The sequence below is a fragment of the Dama dama genome, chromosome 5 (assembly GCF_033118175.1).
Source record: "Dama dama isolate Ldn47 chromosome 5, ASM3311817v1, whole genome shotgun sequence".
Taxonomy (NCBI): Eukaryota; Metazoa; Chordata; class Mammalia; order Artiodactyla; family Cervidae; genus Dama; species Dama dama.
Genome location: NC_083685.1, coordinates 2,342,691 through 2,360,807, shown reverse-complemented (window position 1 = coordinate 2,360,807; position 18,117 = coordinate 2,342,691). Strand labels below are relative to the sequence as shown.

The 18,117-nt window shown below is 50.4% G+C and overlaps 1 gene segment (V, D, J or C); it reads left to right on the top strand.

The window, feature by feature from the left end:
• The first annotated feature begins 2,841 nt into the window (after positions 1–2,841).
• LOC133056291 (immunoglobulin lambda variable 1-40-like) lies at positions 2,842–3,335 on the top strand. The segment is given in 2 exon segments: positions 2,842–2,923; positions 3,033–3,335. Coding segments are annotated over 2 exon segments (357 nt in total).
• The last annotated feature ends 14,782 nt before the right edge of the window (positions 3,336–18,117 follow it).

Genomic DNA, 18,117 nt, shown 5'->3' with positions numbered 1-18,117 from the left:
GGCTGATGGCTTGAAAGTTTCCACAGTGCTTCAGGCCAGAGTGGAAAGAGACAAAATTCTACTTCCCCCACAGCCATGGGGCTCCCAGGGCAAGGTGTTTGCCCCTCCCTTCCTGGAGTTCCTGAGAGCACGGAACCCGGGGGACTGAGTGTCCCCTGACTCAGCACAGCTGCCCCCTCAGCTCGACTCCCCTCCCCAGGGCAGCATCTCACAAGGGGTGGTCACACACCCCTGGATGAAGGAGCTGCTGACAGGAGTTGCCCCCGGTTCCCAGGTCAGAGTCAGCAGCACAGAGCAGGTGGTCAGTGCCGCCCTTGCTGGGTCAGTGGGCAGTGATCGCACATCCCTGTTCTTCTACCACAGAAGGATCTCTTTTTAAAGGAAAAGGAAAAGGAATTCAGAGTTTGTTCAAGTAATTTCCACACAGTCCAGGATCCAGTAAAAATTGTCCCTTCGATCAAGAATCAGGAAACTAAATATTGAAGGGAAGTGAGACGGCATTGACATCAATGCTGAGATGCCTCAGATGTTGAAATCAGGTGACAGATATTTTTAGGGATAAATCACCAAATCTATCTGGTGAGCAAATACAGAAACTCTTGGGTCCAAGGAAAAGAATATAAATGGAAGGGCAAAAAAAGAATCATGAGAACAAGCTTGTCAGAATAACCTGAAAATACAATGGGTGAAAATAAAAAAGTTCTCTGTATACTATCAAAGACATGTAATATTTATTATTTAACTCATTTATTTGTTCATTAGCAAGGTATTTGGTGACTGGAAAAAAGGTAGCCCCACCTTCCTCACAAGGCTTCCCAGGTGTCACAAGGGGTAAAGAACCTGCCTACCAATGCAAAGGACATAGGAGATGTGGGTTCTGTCCCTGCGTTGGGAAGATCCTCTGGAGCAAGAAACAGCAACCCACTGCAATGTTCTTGCCTGCAGAATCCCATGGACAGACGAGCCTGCTGGGCTACAGTCCATGGGGTCACACGAGTCAGACAGGATTGAGAACCAAGCAAAGGAGCAGCACCTTGCTCACACTTTCAACACCATGAACGTTCCAGAGTTCCTCACCAGGGGGCGCAGTTTATCAGCTCAGAACTGGCAACACCTCAACACACCCACGTGGTCCTTGAACCTGGCCCTGCCCCGGCTCAGTGGCCTGAGTTGGAAGCAGGTGCTTCCTCTCAGGGGACAAACTCTGAGCCTCGGCCGGACCCCAGGCCTCCTCCTGGGAGTGAGGCTGCACATGGAGCCGAGCACCCAGATTTGGAGGGTGAAGGGGTGAGGTGGTCATCAGTCCCCACCCTCTTCTCAGAAACAGAGGAGGGGAGGAGCCCCCGGAGCCCACCCCCTGCACCCCTCCAGCTCTGCTAAGCCTGCTCCTGCTCCTCCTCATCTCTTTGCTAAGAGCCTGCCCTCCCGCTCCCCTCATTCATGACTTTCCTTCCGATCCTGGGCCTCTCTCTTTCTACAGACCTACAGTGTTGACCTCCATGGTGATGACCCAGTTCACTCTATCAGAAGATCATGGACATGTTTCCAAATCTTCCTGAACTTTACACTCACTTCCTCGGCCCCTCCTTGAACCTCTCTAACCTCTCCTTCCCGAGAAGCCTCAGGGCTCTGGCTCTCAGGTGTGACCCCAGCTTTCCCCTCCATGCTCCTCCCCAGCTTTCCCTTGTGTCCTAGGGGATTTTGAATCCATCGTGTGGCTGATTTATCCTCTGAAACCTCACACTCTGTCCTGTGTGCCATCGAGTGAGGAATCAGGTGGGGAGAGATACCCTGGTGCTGACCTGGGAAATGATTCCTGGCTGAGGAGTGCCTGTGCTCAGCTGCTGTGGGATTGATTTTATGCACAGTAGGCAGGGAAGCTGTTGGGGCCCTCGGCTGGGAAAGCAGACCCTCTCCTGGGGCTCTGCCCCCGGGGCGATCACTGCTGCTCCTACTGCACCATGTCTAAGTCAGCTTTGCTCCCTATGGTCACGTCTGAGTGTCCTGAGAATAACGACCTGCCGTGTCGTGTCCTGTCCCTCATCTCAGATCTGAGACCCACCCATGGCTCTGATAACTCAGTCTGCCCTGTTTTCACAGATAGAACGTCCTGCTCCTTCCATGGAGATGCCATACGTGTCAGAAAGTCGTTACAACTATCTTCTTTAAAGAACACAGGGTTCAAGGAAAATTATGTTTTAGAAACAGTACCATGGCAATGCAAAATTAAAAGAGAGCCAGAGTTGGACACAACTTAGTGATTTAACAACAACATCTTCTTCAGTTAAATTTAGGCATCTATTTTAAGTGATAACCTTAGGCTTTTACTAATCCATGAACACATTTTGGTTCATTTAAAATCTCAAAGTCACACATCCACTGTGTAACACTCACATGCATTACAGGGTAAGGTACAGTTGGCTGTTGTTTCCCATCCAGACACAGCCTGAAGGGTGTAATTTCAAAACCACTTTGTGGAAAGTTGCCTCTTAAGAGCTCTGATCACCAGGTCAGGATGTGTGTTTGTGCCAGGACACCAGGGGGCGATCGGAGGCCTTTCCTGAGTGTCTGGACCTGTGAGAGCAGAGACCAGTCCCCTGGTACTTCCTGGTGCTTTCTGCTCAGGGTTCCCGCTGTGACCTCCCACCCCCAAGCCCCACGCAACCCCACGTCTGACCACAACTGGCCTCCCCCAGGCACAGGAAGCTGACCCAGGTCCCAGAGGTCACCAGAGCATTGTGGGAGTTGGGGGGAGGACGGTCATTTGCATGAAAGGCCCCTCCCCCTCTCAGAGTATGAAGAGGGGAAGGAGCGGTGTGGGGACGCTCTGCTCAGCTGTGGGGCCACAGAAGGCAGGACGCCCTGACCATGTCCACCATGGCCTGGTCCCCTCTGCTCCTCACCCTGGTCGCTCTCTGCACAGGTGACTGGATGGGGGGACAGGGGAAGGGGCTTGGGAAGACTCACGGGCCCCGCTCCCTGCTCTCCTGCCTGGACCCCCGAGTCACCATCTCTGTCTCTCTCCCTTCCAGGATCCTGGGCGCAGGCTGTGCTGACTCAGCCGTCCTCTGTGTCCGGGTCTCCGGGCCAGAGGGTCAGCATCACCTGCTCTGGAAGCAGCAACAACATTGGTTACGGTTATGTGGCCTGGTACCAACAGCTCCCAGGATCAGCCCCCAGAACCCTCATGTATGGTACTAACAGTAGAGCCTCGGGGGTCCCCGACCGATTCTCTGGCTCCAGGTCTGGGAACACAGCCACCCTGACCATCAGTTCGCTCCAGGCTGAGGACGAGGGGGATTATTACTGTTCATCTGTTGACAGTAGTAGTTAAAATGGCACAGTGCTCCAGGCCAGGGGGGTAGTGAGACAAAAACCTGCTCTCCTCCAGACATGGGCCTGCCGGGGCTGAAACATCTCTGCCAAAGCAGACACTGTAGCAGCAGCTCTGAAATGGACATAAATCGTGTTTCATTTCACACAGTGGGAACACGAATGTTTGGCCGAACTTCACAACTTACTGCCAAGATTTTCACCCCAATGCACTAGGCTGCTCTTCCTAGTCCTTCTATCCACGTAAGACCATTTAGTGGAAAGCAAGTTTTTTCAAACCACCATGTTCAAAAACTATCATTTTAATTTCTGATCTTGAGTAGTATGTTTTCCTATTATTTTCAACTGATAATTTAGAAGAATCTCAACTTAATGGCTGTATTGTTAGCTGTCGTCTATAAGGTTGCAGGTATATGAATTCTGCCCCTGGTTATTCTTGGTTTCTCTCACACAGGATAGCTAAGCCCCTAGAGCTGGTTGGTGTGGGCGTCCACACCGCAGCCCTGATGCCCTGGACTGTTGAACCATCAGTGGTGTGTCATGGTATGTGTGTGGGGAGACCCCTGTCCTCCCAGACCACAGGTGACGCTGTGGCTCCCTGCAACCTCAGCAGGGACATCACTGTCGCCACTGTGCTCTATATTGGGACCAGCAGAAGCCAGCGAGGCCTCCTCAGTCCTCCTGTCCTACCACTCAGACTCCAGGAGGAACCAGGCTCCAGGGTACCCCGCGGGTTTTTCTGGATCCAAAGGTGCCTCGGACAATGCAGGGCTCCTGCTCGTCTCTATGCTGGAGCCTGAGTCCGAGGCTGACTCTGACCGTGCAGGCTGGTACCACAGGGCTTCTCACAGAGACACAGGCAGATGGAAATCGGGACGAGAACCTCAGCCTGTCAGGGGCTTGTTCTTAGAGAACTGTCAAATTTTAAATAAATTCCCCAGAATCAATGAATTCCTGGGGCATGTTCTGATTCGTCATAATTCTACTCCCAATTGTTCAGTCAGTTTTGCTGAAGTCTCAGAAAATGTAAACAGATTCTGATACCACTGAAGTGCACCCTGATCATCCATGTGAACAAGAGAGCCATGGAGCTGAGCTCCCTCACCTGAGATCAGGAGCAGGAGGCTTTCCCAGATGTGCCTTCAGCAGAGTCTGTGGACCATCCCAGCAGACGGATTGACCCCCAGGGTGTGAACTTTGCTCCTGAAACATCAGAGCAGACCCTGAGAAGTGAGGGGCACCGGTGATACATCGCTGGAGGCAGAGAACCCCGGGAGTGGTTCTCCTGACCCCCAGGTGCTGGCTGTGTCCTGCCCTCCCCTCCTCTCCTCTGCACCCCATCGGAGCATTTCCTATGTCAGGGTTGGGGTGGTCTGTGGACTGTCAGGAGCAGGGGCTCACCAGGATGTGCCCTTGTCCCTCTGCCTGTGATGCCCCTGATGAGCCCTGATCCGGGGGCACCATCTCCTGCAGAATGAGTAGCAGGGATACGGGGATCCCCATGGCAATGATGACCAGGGATTCAGGCAAAGCCCTGCCTTTGTGACCAGGACAGAGGTGAGGGACACTGAGAGGTTCAGCCCTGCTCTCTGGCTCCTGATTGGTCCACACACCCTCCTTGATCACTTTGGACCCCATCCTCATGAGGAGGCTTGTTGTCAGTGTCACACAGCTCACCACTAACCACAGCCACAAGGAATTCCGGTGTGATGGGGATGTCTGATGGAAGTTTGCCCTCTACTCCAGGGTGGGACCATCACTGCCCTGAGCCTGACGGTGACCTCAGCAGTGCTGGGTTATGTCTCTGCGGTCACTTCTGCTGTCACTATCAGGCAGGCTCATATCCTTGTCCTGGTCCATTTTATGGGATTCATGAAGTTGTCTCCTTTTCTCTCTGGTCTCCAAATACAAGCAGAATGCCCATGTGCCCAGATACACAGGGTCCCTCACAGGTCCTGGGCAGGATGACAAGGAAGCAGAAGTCCAGCATCTGTGCTCTGGAGCCCCAGGGGGCCTCTCCCATCCCCCAAACATCCCTGTCCTGCTCCAGGCTTTGTGCTCTGCCTCAACCCTGACCCTTATGGAAGCTGGGTCCTCCCTTTCCCCAGGGATTGCTGCCTGAGGAGCCCTTCTCTCCGGGTACTGGGAAACCCTCCCCATTAGATCGCAGTTCTCAGACTCCTCACTTGCTTATTTCCTCCATTTGACTCATTATCTCTCCCCCATTTCCCTCCCTGGTCCCTTGTTTGAGATGATATTGGATGAATGCCACTATTATGGACACAAACCTTATAAACCCACCTTCATTAAATCTATGTATTGTAATAATTGAAGCTTAGAAGGTTAGATTTCACCAAGTCCAGTGAAGATTAGGTACCTGGTAATAATGATTTCTCAACCAGAGATGAAACAGGAGCCCAGACAATGATGAGATTCCCATTTATAGCCATAATCTTTTATACCAAACATTTAATATAGAAAGATTACAAAATTAGACTAAAAACATCTTTAAATACCTGAGTCAAAAAGAAGTACTGTGAGTGCAGTAAGATTAGATCTCAATTACAGGAAAAAAATTGTTAAAACTTCAAACATATGGAGGCTAAATATCACACTTCTGAATAACCAACAAATCATAGAAGAAATCAAAAAAGAAATCAAAATATGTATAGAAATGAATGAAAATGAAAACACAACAACCCAAAACTTATGGGACACTGTAAAAGCAGTGCTAAGGGGAAGGTTCATAGCATTACAGGCTTACATCAAGAAACAAGAAAAAAACCAAATAAATAACCTAACTCTACACCTAAAGCAATTAGAGAAGGAAGAAATGAAGAACCCCAGGGTTAGCAGAAGGAAAGAAATCTTAAAAATCAGGGCAGAAATAAATGCAAAAGAAACTAATGAGACCATAGCAAAAATCAACAAAGCTAAAAGCTGGTTTTTTTGAAAAAATAAACAAAATTGAGAAACCATTAGCAAGACTCATTAAGAAACAAAGATAGAAGAACCAAATTAACAAAATTAGAAATGAAAATGGAGAGATCACAACAGACAACACTGAAATACAAAGGATCATAAGAGACTACTACCAGCAGCTCTATGCCAATAAAATGGACAACTTGGATGAAATGGACAAATTCTTAGAAAAGTATAACTTTCCAAAACTGAACCAGGAAGAAATAGAAGATCTTAACAGACCCATCACAAGCAAGGAAATCGAAACTGTAATCAAAAATCTTCCAGCAAACAAAAGCCCAGGACCAGATGGCTTCACAGCTGAATTCTACCAAAAATTTAGAGAAGAGCTAACACCTATCTTACTCAAACTCTTCCAGAAAATTGCAGATGAAGGTAAGCTTCCAAACTCATTCTATGAGGCCACCATCACCCTAATTCCAAAACCAGACAAAGATGCCACAAAAAAAGAAAACTACAGGCCAATATCACTGATGAACATAGATGCAAAAATCCTTAACAAAATTCTAGCAAACAGAATCCAACAACATATTAAAAAAATCATACACCATGACCAAGTGGGCTTTATCCCAAGAATGCAAGGATTCTTTAATATCCGCAAATCAATCAATGTAATACACCACATTAACAAATTGAAAGATAAAAACCATGTGATTATCTCAATAGATGCAGAGAAAGCCTTTGACAAAATTCAACACTCATTTATGATTAAAACCCTCCAAAAAGCAGGAATAGAAGGAACATACCTCAACATAATAAAAGCTATGTATGACAAACCCATAGCAAGCATCACCCTCAATGGTGAAAAATTGAAAGCATTTCCCCTGAAATCAGGAACAAGACAAGGGTGCCCACTCTCACCACTACTATTCAACATAGTGTTGGAAGTTTTGGCCACAGCAATCAGAGCAGAAAAAGAAGTAAAAGGAATCCAGATAGGAAAAGAAGAAGTGAAACTCTCACTGTTTGCAGATGACATGATCCTCTACATAGAAAACCCTAAAGAATCTACCAGAAAATTACTAGAGCTAATCAATGAATATAGTAAAGTTGCAGGATATAAAATTAACACACAGAAATCCCTTGCATTCCTATATACTAACAATGAAAAAACAGAAAGAGAAATTAAGGAAACAATACCATTCACCATTGCAACAAAATGAATAAAATACTTAGGAGTATATCTACCTAAAGAAACAAAAGACCTATACATAGAAAACTATAAAACACTGATGAAAGAAATCAAAGAGGACACAAACAGATGGAGAAACATACCAAGTTCATGGATTGGAAGAATCAATATTGTCAAAATGGCTATTCTACCCAAAGCAATCTATAGATTCAATGCAATCCCTATCACGCTACCAATGGTATTTTTCACAGAACTAGACCAAAGAATTTCACAATTTGTATGGAAATACAAAAAACCTCGAATAGCCAAAGTAATCTTGAGAAAGAAGAATGGAACTGGAGGAATCAACCTGCCTGACTTCAGACTCTACTACAAAGCCACAGTCATCAAGACAGTATGGTACTGGCACAAAGACAGAAATATAGATCAATGGAACAGAATAGAAAGCCCAGAGATAAATCCACGAACCTATGGACACCTTATCTTTGACAAAGGAGGCAAGGATATACAATGGAAAAAAGACAACCTCTTTAACAAGTGGTGCTGGGAAAACTGGTCAACCACTTGTAAAAGAATGAAACTAGAACACTTTCTAACACCATACACAAAAATAAACTCAAAATGGATTAAAGATCTAAATGTAAGACCAGAAACTATAAAACTCCTAGAGGAGAACATAGGCAAAACACTCTCCGACATAAATCACAGCAAAATCCTCTATGACCCACCTCCCAGAATATTGGAAATAAAAGCAAAACTAAACAAATGGGACCTAATGAAACTTAAAAGCTTTTGCACTACAAAGGAAACCATAAGTAAGGTGAAAAGACAGCCCTCACATTGGGAGAAAATAATAGCAAATGAAGAAACAGACAAAGGATTAATCTCAAAAATATACAAGCAACTCCTGCAGCTCAATTCCAGAAAAATAAATGACCCAATCAAAAAATGGGCCAAAGAACTAAACAGACATTTCTCCAAAGAAGACATACAGATGGCTAACAAACACATGAAAAGATGCTCAACATCACTCATTATTAGAGAAATGCAAATCAAAACCACAATGAGGTACCATTACACGCCAGTCAGGATGGCTGCTATCCAAAAGTCTACAAGCAATAAATGCTGGAGAGGGTGTGGAGAAAAGGGAACCCTATTACACTGTTGGTGGGAATGCAAACTAGTACAGCCGCTATGGAAAACAGTGTAGAGATTTCTTAAAAAACTGGAAATAGAACTGCCATATGACCCAGCAATCCCACTTCTGGGCATACACACTGAGGAAACCAGATCTGAAAGAGACACATGCACCCCAATGTTCATCGCAGCACTGTTTATAATAGCCAGGACATGGAAGCAACCTAGATGCCCATCAGCAGATGAATGGATAAGGAAGCTGTGGTACATATACACCATGGAATATTACTCAGCCATTAAAAAGAATTCATTTGAACCAGTCCTAATGAGATGGATGAAGCTGGAGCCCCTTATACAGAGTGAAGTAAGCCAGAAAGATAAAGAACATTACAGCATACTAACACATATATATGGAATTTAGAAAGATGGTAACAATAACCCTATATGCAAAACAGAAAAACAGACACAGAAATACAGAACAGACTTTTGAACTCTGTGGGAGAATGTGAGGGTGGGATATTTCAAAAGAACAGCATGTATACTATCTATGGTGAAACAGATCACCAGCCCAGGTGGGATGCATGAGACAAGTGCTCCGGCCTGGTGCACTGGGAAGACCCAGAGGAATCGGGTGGAGAGGGAGGTGGGAGTGGGGATCAGGATGGGGAATACGTGTAAATCCATGGCTGATTCATATCAATGTATGACAAAACCCACTGAAATGTTGTGAAGTAATTAGCCTCCAAATAATAAAAAAAAATAAATAAATAAAAAAAGAAGTACTGTGAGGACCATGATGAAGGGTAAATGAGAACCCCTGGAAGTGATCAAGAACAGATTTTTTTTTTTCCTGAGAGCCTCCTATTCTCCTTGCAAAGAGAGAAAGAAGAACACAGCCATGCAGTGCGGGCTGGGAAGGTCCCGGGAGGCCCTGCAAATTCAGCCTTGACTACATATCAACCTGGGAAGGAAACTCAGACAGAATCATGACCAGGAACAACCCACGGGCACACTGGGTGTTTGAATCCTGGGACTTGGTTCAGGTGGTTGTGTTCTGGTAGAGAACCCACGAGCTAGGCAGAGCAAACTCAGACCTCAGGGAATCCTGAAATTCATTAGTTCATCAGCATACCGTTCAGGGGTCTGAGGTCATTAGGTACCTGGAAAAATCAATGACCAGGCCCAAACTCGACGAAGGCCCTGTGAGGTGACATCAGAATGACCCTCCTGCGAGGGTGAGAAAGCCCTTCCAGGAGGCTGTGGTGTGAAGCGCGGGAGGAGGAGGTCTGAGCCCAGCAGGGGGCGCTGTGGGCCTGGTCCTGAGAGCTGAGGGTCCTGGCCAGGCAGGCTGGCACCTCCTCCCCTGGCTCTTGCCCCCGGGGGCAGCAGGGTCGTCACTGGAGGGTGACGTTCCTGCACCTGGGCCCCCAGGGGACTGTCAGGCAGCTCTCAGCTCAGAGCCACAGGCTTGCCTCTCAGTTCCTGGTCCTCTGTCATGGGATCAGTGCCCAGACCTGACATCCAACCAAAGAAACAGGGATGATCATACAGCAAAAATGAACTTCCTGCAGTAACCTCGACCTCCAGGGATACCTGGACAGGGGATGAGAGACCCCTGCAGAGGGGCTGCCCGTTGCCCACAGAACGCCCCGTGTTCACAGTGGGAGAGGGATGCAGGCAAGGACCCTTTGTCACCTTCTATGTCATTTGAAATTATCCCTGTTGTGTTATTTGGCAATTTCAACATTTTAGAGTGAACTATGGAAACTGATATTGTTTCAGGTTTTGTGGCTTCGTTAGTTGTTCCTTTCCTTTATGTGACCACTTCTTCCATCTAAAAACTTGAGCTATATGAAATCACATATTTCCCAAAGCTATCATCAGTACATTTGTACAATAAGAAAAGAATTAACTAGGAATATCATAATTTTTACATCTATGAGTCGAGGTTCTCAAACAACTCTGACAAAAATCGTGTGAATTTTATTAAACATTTAGCATTATTAAACATTTAGCATTAAATCTAACATGAATACAAAATAAGAGTAGTATTTAACATTTTTAATGTTAAAGAAAGAAGAGATGAACAAGACTTTTCTTAAAAAAAGAAGAGATGAACAAGACTTTTCCCGTCTCTTCTGCACACGTTAACACTTGAGATGTCTGAGCTCTTTCTCGTCCTCATTGCCCCCACATCCCTCCTCCTCCTGAGTCCATCGGCTCCACAGCAGAACCACAGGGAGGGGAGTTTTACAGTGTCCATGATGCTCAGCACACCTACCTGTTCACACTTGGTGCTTTTCTATTTCCGATGATGAGACACGTGTTCCCACTTTATTGTAACTGAACTTGCAAGCTATCATCATTGCATGATGACATGGTGACCTTTTCCCCTACAGGTCTATTGAAGCTACTCCACATCGTCATGGTTTTTCTAGCACAGGAGGCTGTCACCCCAGGCCTGTGTCTCTACATGTCACTCTCAACCCCCAGCCCTGATTCACCAGCGCTGGGACTAGGGACACTTTACAAGATGGTGTTCAAGGGCCACGCCTTTCCCTTCACACCAGACACAGGCTCTGGGATTTCCTCCTGGGCTCAGGGCTGGAGGGACAAGGACGGACAGCATCACACAGGTGGGACGCAGCGGTTCCCTGAGAAGGACGGAGAGTGTTCTAAAGATGGGCTCAGGTTTGGGAAAGGCTATATGAGTGCAGCAAGAGAGGAAGACTTGCAAACTCCTCCTTCAGCCTCAGATACTCTGGGGGGGAGATGAAGGACCGAAATCATCAAGGTCACGGGAGCACATTTGCTGAAAGACGTCGCCCCATCACTCAGGGGTTCCTTCCAGTTCTGTCCCCACTCTGTGTGAGGTCCAGCATTGGCCTCCTTCAAGTCCCCCCACCCCAGGGGAACTCAGGTGCCCTGGGCAGGGAGAGGAGGAAGTGATTTGCATGAGGCCCCTCCTCCTCCTGATAGGATGGAGGCATGAAAAGGCCCAGGACCGCACCTCCAGCCCAGGAGGCTGAGGAGCCCACGTCCTGGGAGGGTCCCCACCATGGCCTGGATGGTGTTTCTGCTCGGGCTCCTCATTTACGGCTCAGGTCAGGGGCCGGGTCTCTGCACCCTTGGGCCACCTCCATGCGGGGTCTCAGGGCCCTTGTCTTGATAATAACACCTGTCTCTCTCTTCTCACTCTTAGGGGTAGATGCTCAGACTGTGGTCCAGGAGCCAGCACTGTCAGTGTCTGCAGGAGGGACGGTCACCCTCACCTGTGGCCTCAGCTCTGGGTCAGTCACTACCAGTAACTACCCCGGCTGGTTCCAGCAGACCCCAGGACAGGCTCCCAGAACTTTTATCTACTATACAAACAGCCGCCTCTCTGGGATCCCTGATCGCTTCTCTGGCTCCATCTCTGGGAACAAAGCCGCCCTCACCATCACGGGGGTCCAGCCTGAGGACGAGGCTGTCTATTACTCTGCTCTATACACCGGTAGTTACAATAATACCACAGTGATGCAACCTCATGGGGAAGCACCACCAAAACCTGCTGTTGTGCTCAGAGGGGTCAGCGCTTTGAGGCGGGAGAGGCAGAGAGAGGGCGGAAATGCTCAGCAGCCCGTGGGGAGGGGGCTCTGGGGTCCCATCTCCTTCCAGCGTTTCATGGCCCCGCGCCTGCTCCTGTCTCTCCTCTGAGGTGTCCAGCTCTTCAAGGGGACACCTCTATGCCCATAAAGATGTGGAGGGGAATCAGGTCCACATTTTATCAACAACATTGAAGGTCAGAGTCCCCAGCAAAACCAGCATGACTCTCCTTGCTGACGATGACCCTTGATGACCTGTAGGGCTGGCAGATGAAATCCAGCAACTGCACCCTGGCAGGGGTCTCAGCTTCACTGTACGGGGACCTGGTCTCCCAGCCCCTCCTGGCTGAAGCGAGCAGGGCCCCATGACCCTGGGGGTCAGGTGCCACTGGGGCTCCAGCCCATCACAGCCTCTAGTCTGAGCGTGGCCAGGAGTCAGGCTGGTCAGCTCTCCAGATCCCCATCCCAGACCTTGGCAGCCAAGGAGGGGCTGAACTTCTAGGCCACACCCCAGCCTGAGAATGACCAGGCGGACAAGCCAGGCTCGTCTGTCCCCCGCTGACTCTGCCAAGTGTTGTGCAGGGAATTAGAGACAATACTGTCAGTGACACAGCCAGGAGCTCAAGGAGCCGATGCGTGGAATGTGGTCAAGGTCCCTGTGAGTGAATCTGAGGCTGTAGAAACATATGCATCCTCAGAGGCTCCAAAACTTAGTAACAAACGGATTTCAGGTTTCAGCAAGAGGATGTTATTTCCCTGGCTTTTCTTTTCTCTTCCATTAGGAGGAGGTGCTCATAAGCTCAGAGGGTCTGACCTTGAGTGGCCGGTCCCCTGGGTCAGCGGCCTCTACCTCCCCCTTCCTCTGACCTTGACACGCACCCGCACCTCGGATCGGAGTGCCCTTCTGTCCCTGCAGGGAGGCCACCTCATTTGCCCTCACATCTCAACTTACCACTCCCAGTTTTGTCTAGGCCCCTATGCTGTGTTCCCTCCCAGGATACAGGGACAGGACTGGGGTCCTCCCAGCGTGGAGCCCCCAGGGCATCAGCACTGGCTCGGGAGGGGAGCAGAAACCAGGGGAGCCTGAGGGACGGTGACCGTGGGGCCAGCCCGCTCGCTGCATCAACAGTGCTGATTAGGAGGTGGGGGCGGGCGGTGGGCACTGTGGTCACCCCTCCCCCTGGTGTCCTGAGACCACGGAGCTCACGGGGCTGAGCGACCACCGACCGCAGCATAGCTGCCCGGCTCAGCCTGGCTGCCCCTCCCTGAGGGCAGCAGGAAGCACGAGTGGTCTCAGCGTCCCCCTGGGTGGAAGGAGCTGCTGACAGGAGTTGCCCCAGGCTCCCAGGTGGGGGTCAGCAGCACAGAGAAGTGGGATCAGGACCCCCCTTTGCTGGGCCAGTGGACAGCGGACACATACCATTGATTCATGGACTGTTGGTTGGAAGAATACAGGCAGCCCTTCCGTCCTCCGTTTCCCCACCATGACCACTCCCCGAGCACATCACCAGGGGGCGCTGTGCACCTGCTCCGAACCGGCCGACCCCGAACACACCCGATGGTCCCCTGACCCTGCCCCAGGGCCCACTGGACTGAGCTGGGCGGGACAGCTGGTGCTTCCTCTCAGGGGACAAACTCAGGGCCCGGCCCCCGGGCTCCCGCTGGGAGTGAAGCTGCACTCGGCGCCCAGGACCCACAACTGGAGGGTGATGGGCTCAGGGCGTCATCAGGCCCCACCCGCTTCCCCAGGAGCAGAGGAGGGGAGGCCCCCAAGCCCACCCCCTTGCACCGCTCCGTCTCCCCGCAGCCTCCTCTGCTGCTCCCCTGCTATTTCCTAAGAGCACCCCTCTGACCCATGACTTTCCTCTCAGGCCCTGGGCTCCTCTCCCCAACCCTTCACCAGTGCCCTCCTCCTGCAGACCAAGGGCCCTCTACCAGCAGGGGTCGGGGTCCAGTCTTCCTTGACCAGACGCTCACCTCCTTGTCCTCCCTTGCGACCTCTCTAGCCCTCCTACCGGAGAAGCCTCAGGTCTCCAGATGCTCAGGTGTGAGCCCAGGGCATCCCCTCCCGGCCAGGACTCTCACTGCTGCCTTACCGGGCCCTCCTTTACCTCAGCTTATCGTCCTGTGGGCCCTTCTGAGTGTCCGAGATCAGCAGACCTGACCCGTCACGCACTTTCCCTCAACTCAGCTCTGAGGTGACCTAAGGCTCCCGTACCTCAGCCCGCCCTGTTTCACAAGCTGCTCAGAGACGAACCCTCCCCAGCGGAGATGCGATATGTGGCAGAAAGAGCTGGTTCTATCCCTGCCTCACTCAAAGTCCAAAAACGTTAAGAATGCAAATATCTTTGTAAAAATATATTTACTGGATAATATTTAAAATTTCCTAGGATACCTATGAAGTGATTTATAGAAAAAATGAAAAGAGGATTTACAGTGATAATTAGTTTTCCTAAACTGTATCCTAGTGAATGAAAAATTAAAAGAGAACATAGATTTTTCCATCAGTTTAATTCATGCACAGATTATAAGGAATGACTGTAGATTTTCCCTAATCTATTACCACATTCTGGTTCATTTAAAATCTCCCACACCCAGAATGCATACCAATACCAGTGCAGGCAAACTACAGTTAACTGGTCTTTTCGAACCAATCACTTCGAACTCTGCCTTCTCTAACCTGCTATTTGGGATGGTTGGTCCTAAGAGCTATTGTGTATCAGGATCCCTGGGGACACACACTGCTCAGAGCCCTTCAGAGTCTCAATAAAAACTGCCAGGAGCATCTCCAGGCCTGTTCCCTGCAGCCTGTGCCCTGTGCCCACAGGAGAGACGCCCAGGAGGGGTCAGTTCATAAGACAGGACATGGGCACGGGGTCCAGTGTGGGGAAAGCTTCACACACAGCAAGTTCTGTTCAGTTCAGTAGCTCAGTCGTGTCCGATGTGTGACCCCGTGGACTGCAGCACGCCAGCCCTCCCTGTCCATCACCAACTCGTGGAGTTTACTCAAACTCAGGTCCATTGAATCGGCGATGCCATCCAACCATTCCATCCTCTGTCATCCCCTTCTCCTCCTTCCTTCAGTCTTTCCCAGCACCAGGGTCTTCTCCAATGAGTCAGTTCTTAGCATCTGGTGACCAAAATATTGGAGCTTCAGCTTCAGCATCAGTCCTTCTAATGAATATTCAGGACTGATCTCCTTTAGGATGGACTGGTTGGATCTCCTTGCAGTCCAAGGGACTCTCAAAAGTCTCCTCCAACACCAGAGTTCAAAAGCATCATTTCTTCAGTGCTCAGCTGTCTTTATAGTCCAACTCTCAACTTTTCCATGACTCCTGGAAAAACCATAGCTTTGAGTAGAGAGACCTTTGTTGGGAAAGTAATGTCTCTGCTTTTTAATATGCTGTCTAGGTTGGTCATAGCTTTTCTTCCAAGGAGCAAGCGTCTTTTAATTTCATGGCTGCAGTCACCATCTGCAGTGATTCTGGAGCCCCCAAAATTGAAGGCTGTCACTGTTTCCCCATCTATTTGCCATGAAGTGATGGGACCAGATGCCATGATCTTAGTTTTCTAAATGTTGGGTTTTAATCCAACTTTTCCATTCTCCTCTTTCACTTCCATCAAGAGGCTCTTTAGCTCACACACACAGTGAAGATCCAGGCATTTAGCAATGCAGAGTCCCACCTCAGGCCTCTCTCTACACCTTCACCCCCTCCTCAGAGAAGTGCCACCTTTTCCTCAGGGCTGAGGGGACACACAGAGGAAGGAGGACTGTGCCCCCCAGGGGGAAGGCCCACAGAGGAGGGACCCTGCTGTCCTGTACAGAAGGAGACCCGCCTTCCCGCTCCGGGGCTGGAACTGCCCTGACCTGACCCTGATCTGAGAGGAATCTGTATCTCAGACGCCTCTTGGTCCTGACCCCTGAGTAGCCATGGAAGCAATGGACAGACTCGCCCTGAGGATTTGAGTGGAGCGCATGATGGTCCTGAGCTCACGGGGGACACAGAAGGTGTACCTGGCCTGGTGCAAAAGAGGGGACAGTGCCCAGAGCAGGGGGCAGGATCTGTCCTTGAGGGCTCTGGTTTCCTCTGGAGGATATGTGTCTGGGCCTGGACGAGAGGCAGGGGGCGCTCTGGGTCCATTCCTGAAGATGGGTGGCAGGAGGCAGAGCTGGGACCCCCCTGTCAGAGCTGCCCGCCAAGGCCTGGTGGCCTCTGCTCAGGGCTCTCAGCTGTGACCTCCCATTCTGGGGCCCACAGAGCCCCACCCCTGACAACCCTCTGGGCACCCTCAGGCATAGGACCCGGTCCAGGTCCCAGGGAGGGTTCAGTGTGATGCACAGGATCGTCTGCATGAAAGGACCCTCCCCCTCTCGGAGTATGAACAAGGGAAGGAGCGGTGTGGGGACGCTCTGCTCAGCTGTGGGGCCACAGAAGGCAGGACGCCCTGACCATGTCCACCCTGGCCTGGTCCCCTCTGCTCCTCACCCTGGTCACTCTCTGCACAGGTGACTGGATGGCGGGACAGGGGAAGGGTCTTGGGAAGACACACGGGCCCTGCTCCCTGCTCTCATGTCTGGGCCCCAGAGTCACCATCTCTGTCTCTCCCCCTTCCAGGATCCTGGGCCCAGGATGTGCTGACTCAGCCATCGTCCGTGTCCAGGTCCCTGGGCCAGAGGGTCAGCATCTCCTGCTCTGGAAGCAGCAGCAACATTGGGCATGATAGTGTGAGCTGGTACCAACAGCTCCCAGGAAAGGCCCCCAGATTCCTGATCTATGGTGATAATACCAGAGCCTTGGGGGTCCCGGATCCAATCTCTGACTCCAAGTCTGGGAACTCGGCCTCCCTGACCATCACTTTGCTCCAGGGTGAGGATGAAGCTGATTATTACTGCAGGTCTTACGATGACAGCTTGGATAGTCACATGGTGCTCCAGGCCAGGGTGGACGTGAGACAAAAACCTGCTCCTCGGCAGTGCCAGGGCTCCTGAGGCAGAACCAGCCTCTGTCAAGTCGGCTACTTCCTTTGTATGTTCCCCCTAAAACCGAGGGGTGAGACCCAGAAAATTCTGTTCTCATCTCCATGATTCTACCCCACCCGAAGTTTTTGTTAAGCAGCAACACATTTTCTGATCTTTTGAAATTGAGGAAAATCCCTGGATGCCCGTGGCAGGCGCCCTGGGGATAGAGTCCATGATGGTCAGGTCAGAACCAGAGAAACAAGAGTCCAGCTGTGTCTCAGTCAGGACACACTCAGTGTCCTGTGTCCACTATGTGTCCTGGTCCCAACAGCTCTGCTCCTCTCTGATGTTAGTATTTGACCTTCGGGGGTCCCTGCAGTTTCCAGGTCTCTGGACTGGAGTCCAGGCTCCTCGGTCATCCCTGGGCTGAGCTGAGGCCCAGGCTGCTGCTCCTGCTGTTTCTGTGACAGCCTCTCAGGCTCGCCCAGAGCTCCAGGCCTGTGGGACTAGGCCAGGGCTCCTTTCTATCTGGTGTGTGTGTGGGGGTGGGGGCCGTGGCTGCCTGGAAGTAGAGGCTCCTCCTCTCCCCTCTGTCCTCAAAGTCCCTCCAGCGGTCCACTTCCAGGAGAGGGTCTCAAAGGAAACAGATCGTCGATGTCCCCATCTCTGGGGATGCAGCGTCTCTTTGTCCTGAAGCTCAGGACCTGAGGTGGGGGTCAGACTGAGGTCATCTCAGACCTGAACTCTGACTCGGAATCCTGAGTCTCCATCACTGGGGCACCTGCCTGTTGCCAGAGCCCTGGCCCCTCTAGTCAGCCCTCACCATGAACGCCTCTGCTTTTTGCTCAGTGGAGAGATTACTTCGATTGTTGCTGCACCGACACGAGAGCATCTAAGATGCATCTTACTTGGGTCTCTTGGAACAACTTCTTCTCCTTGTTCCTCTCTGCTAAGATCCACCATCGATTCTTCCTGTTTAATCGCTTTGT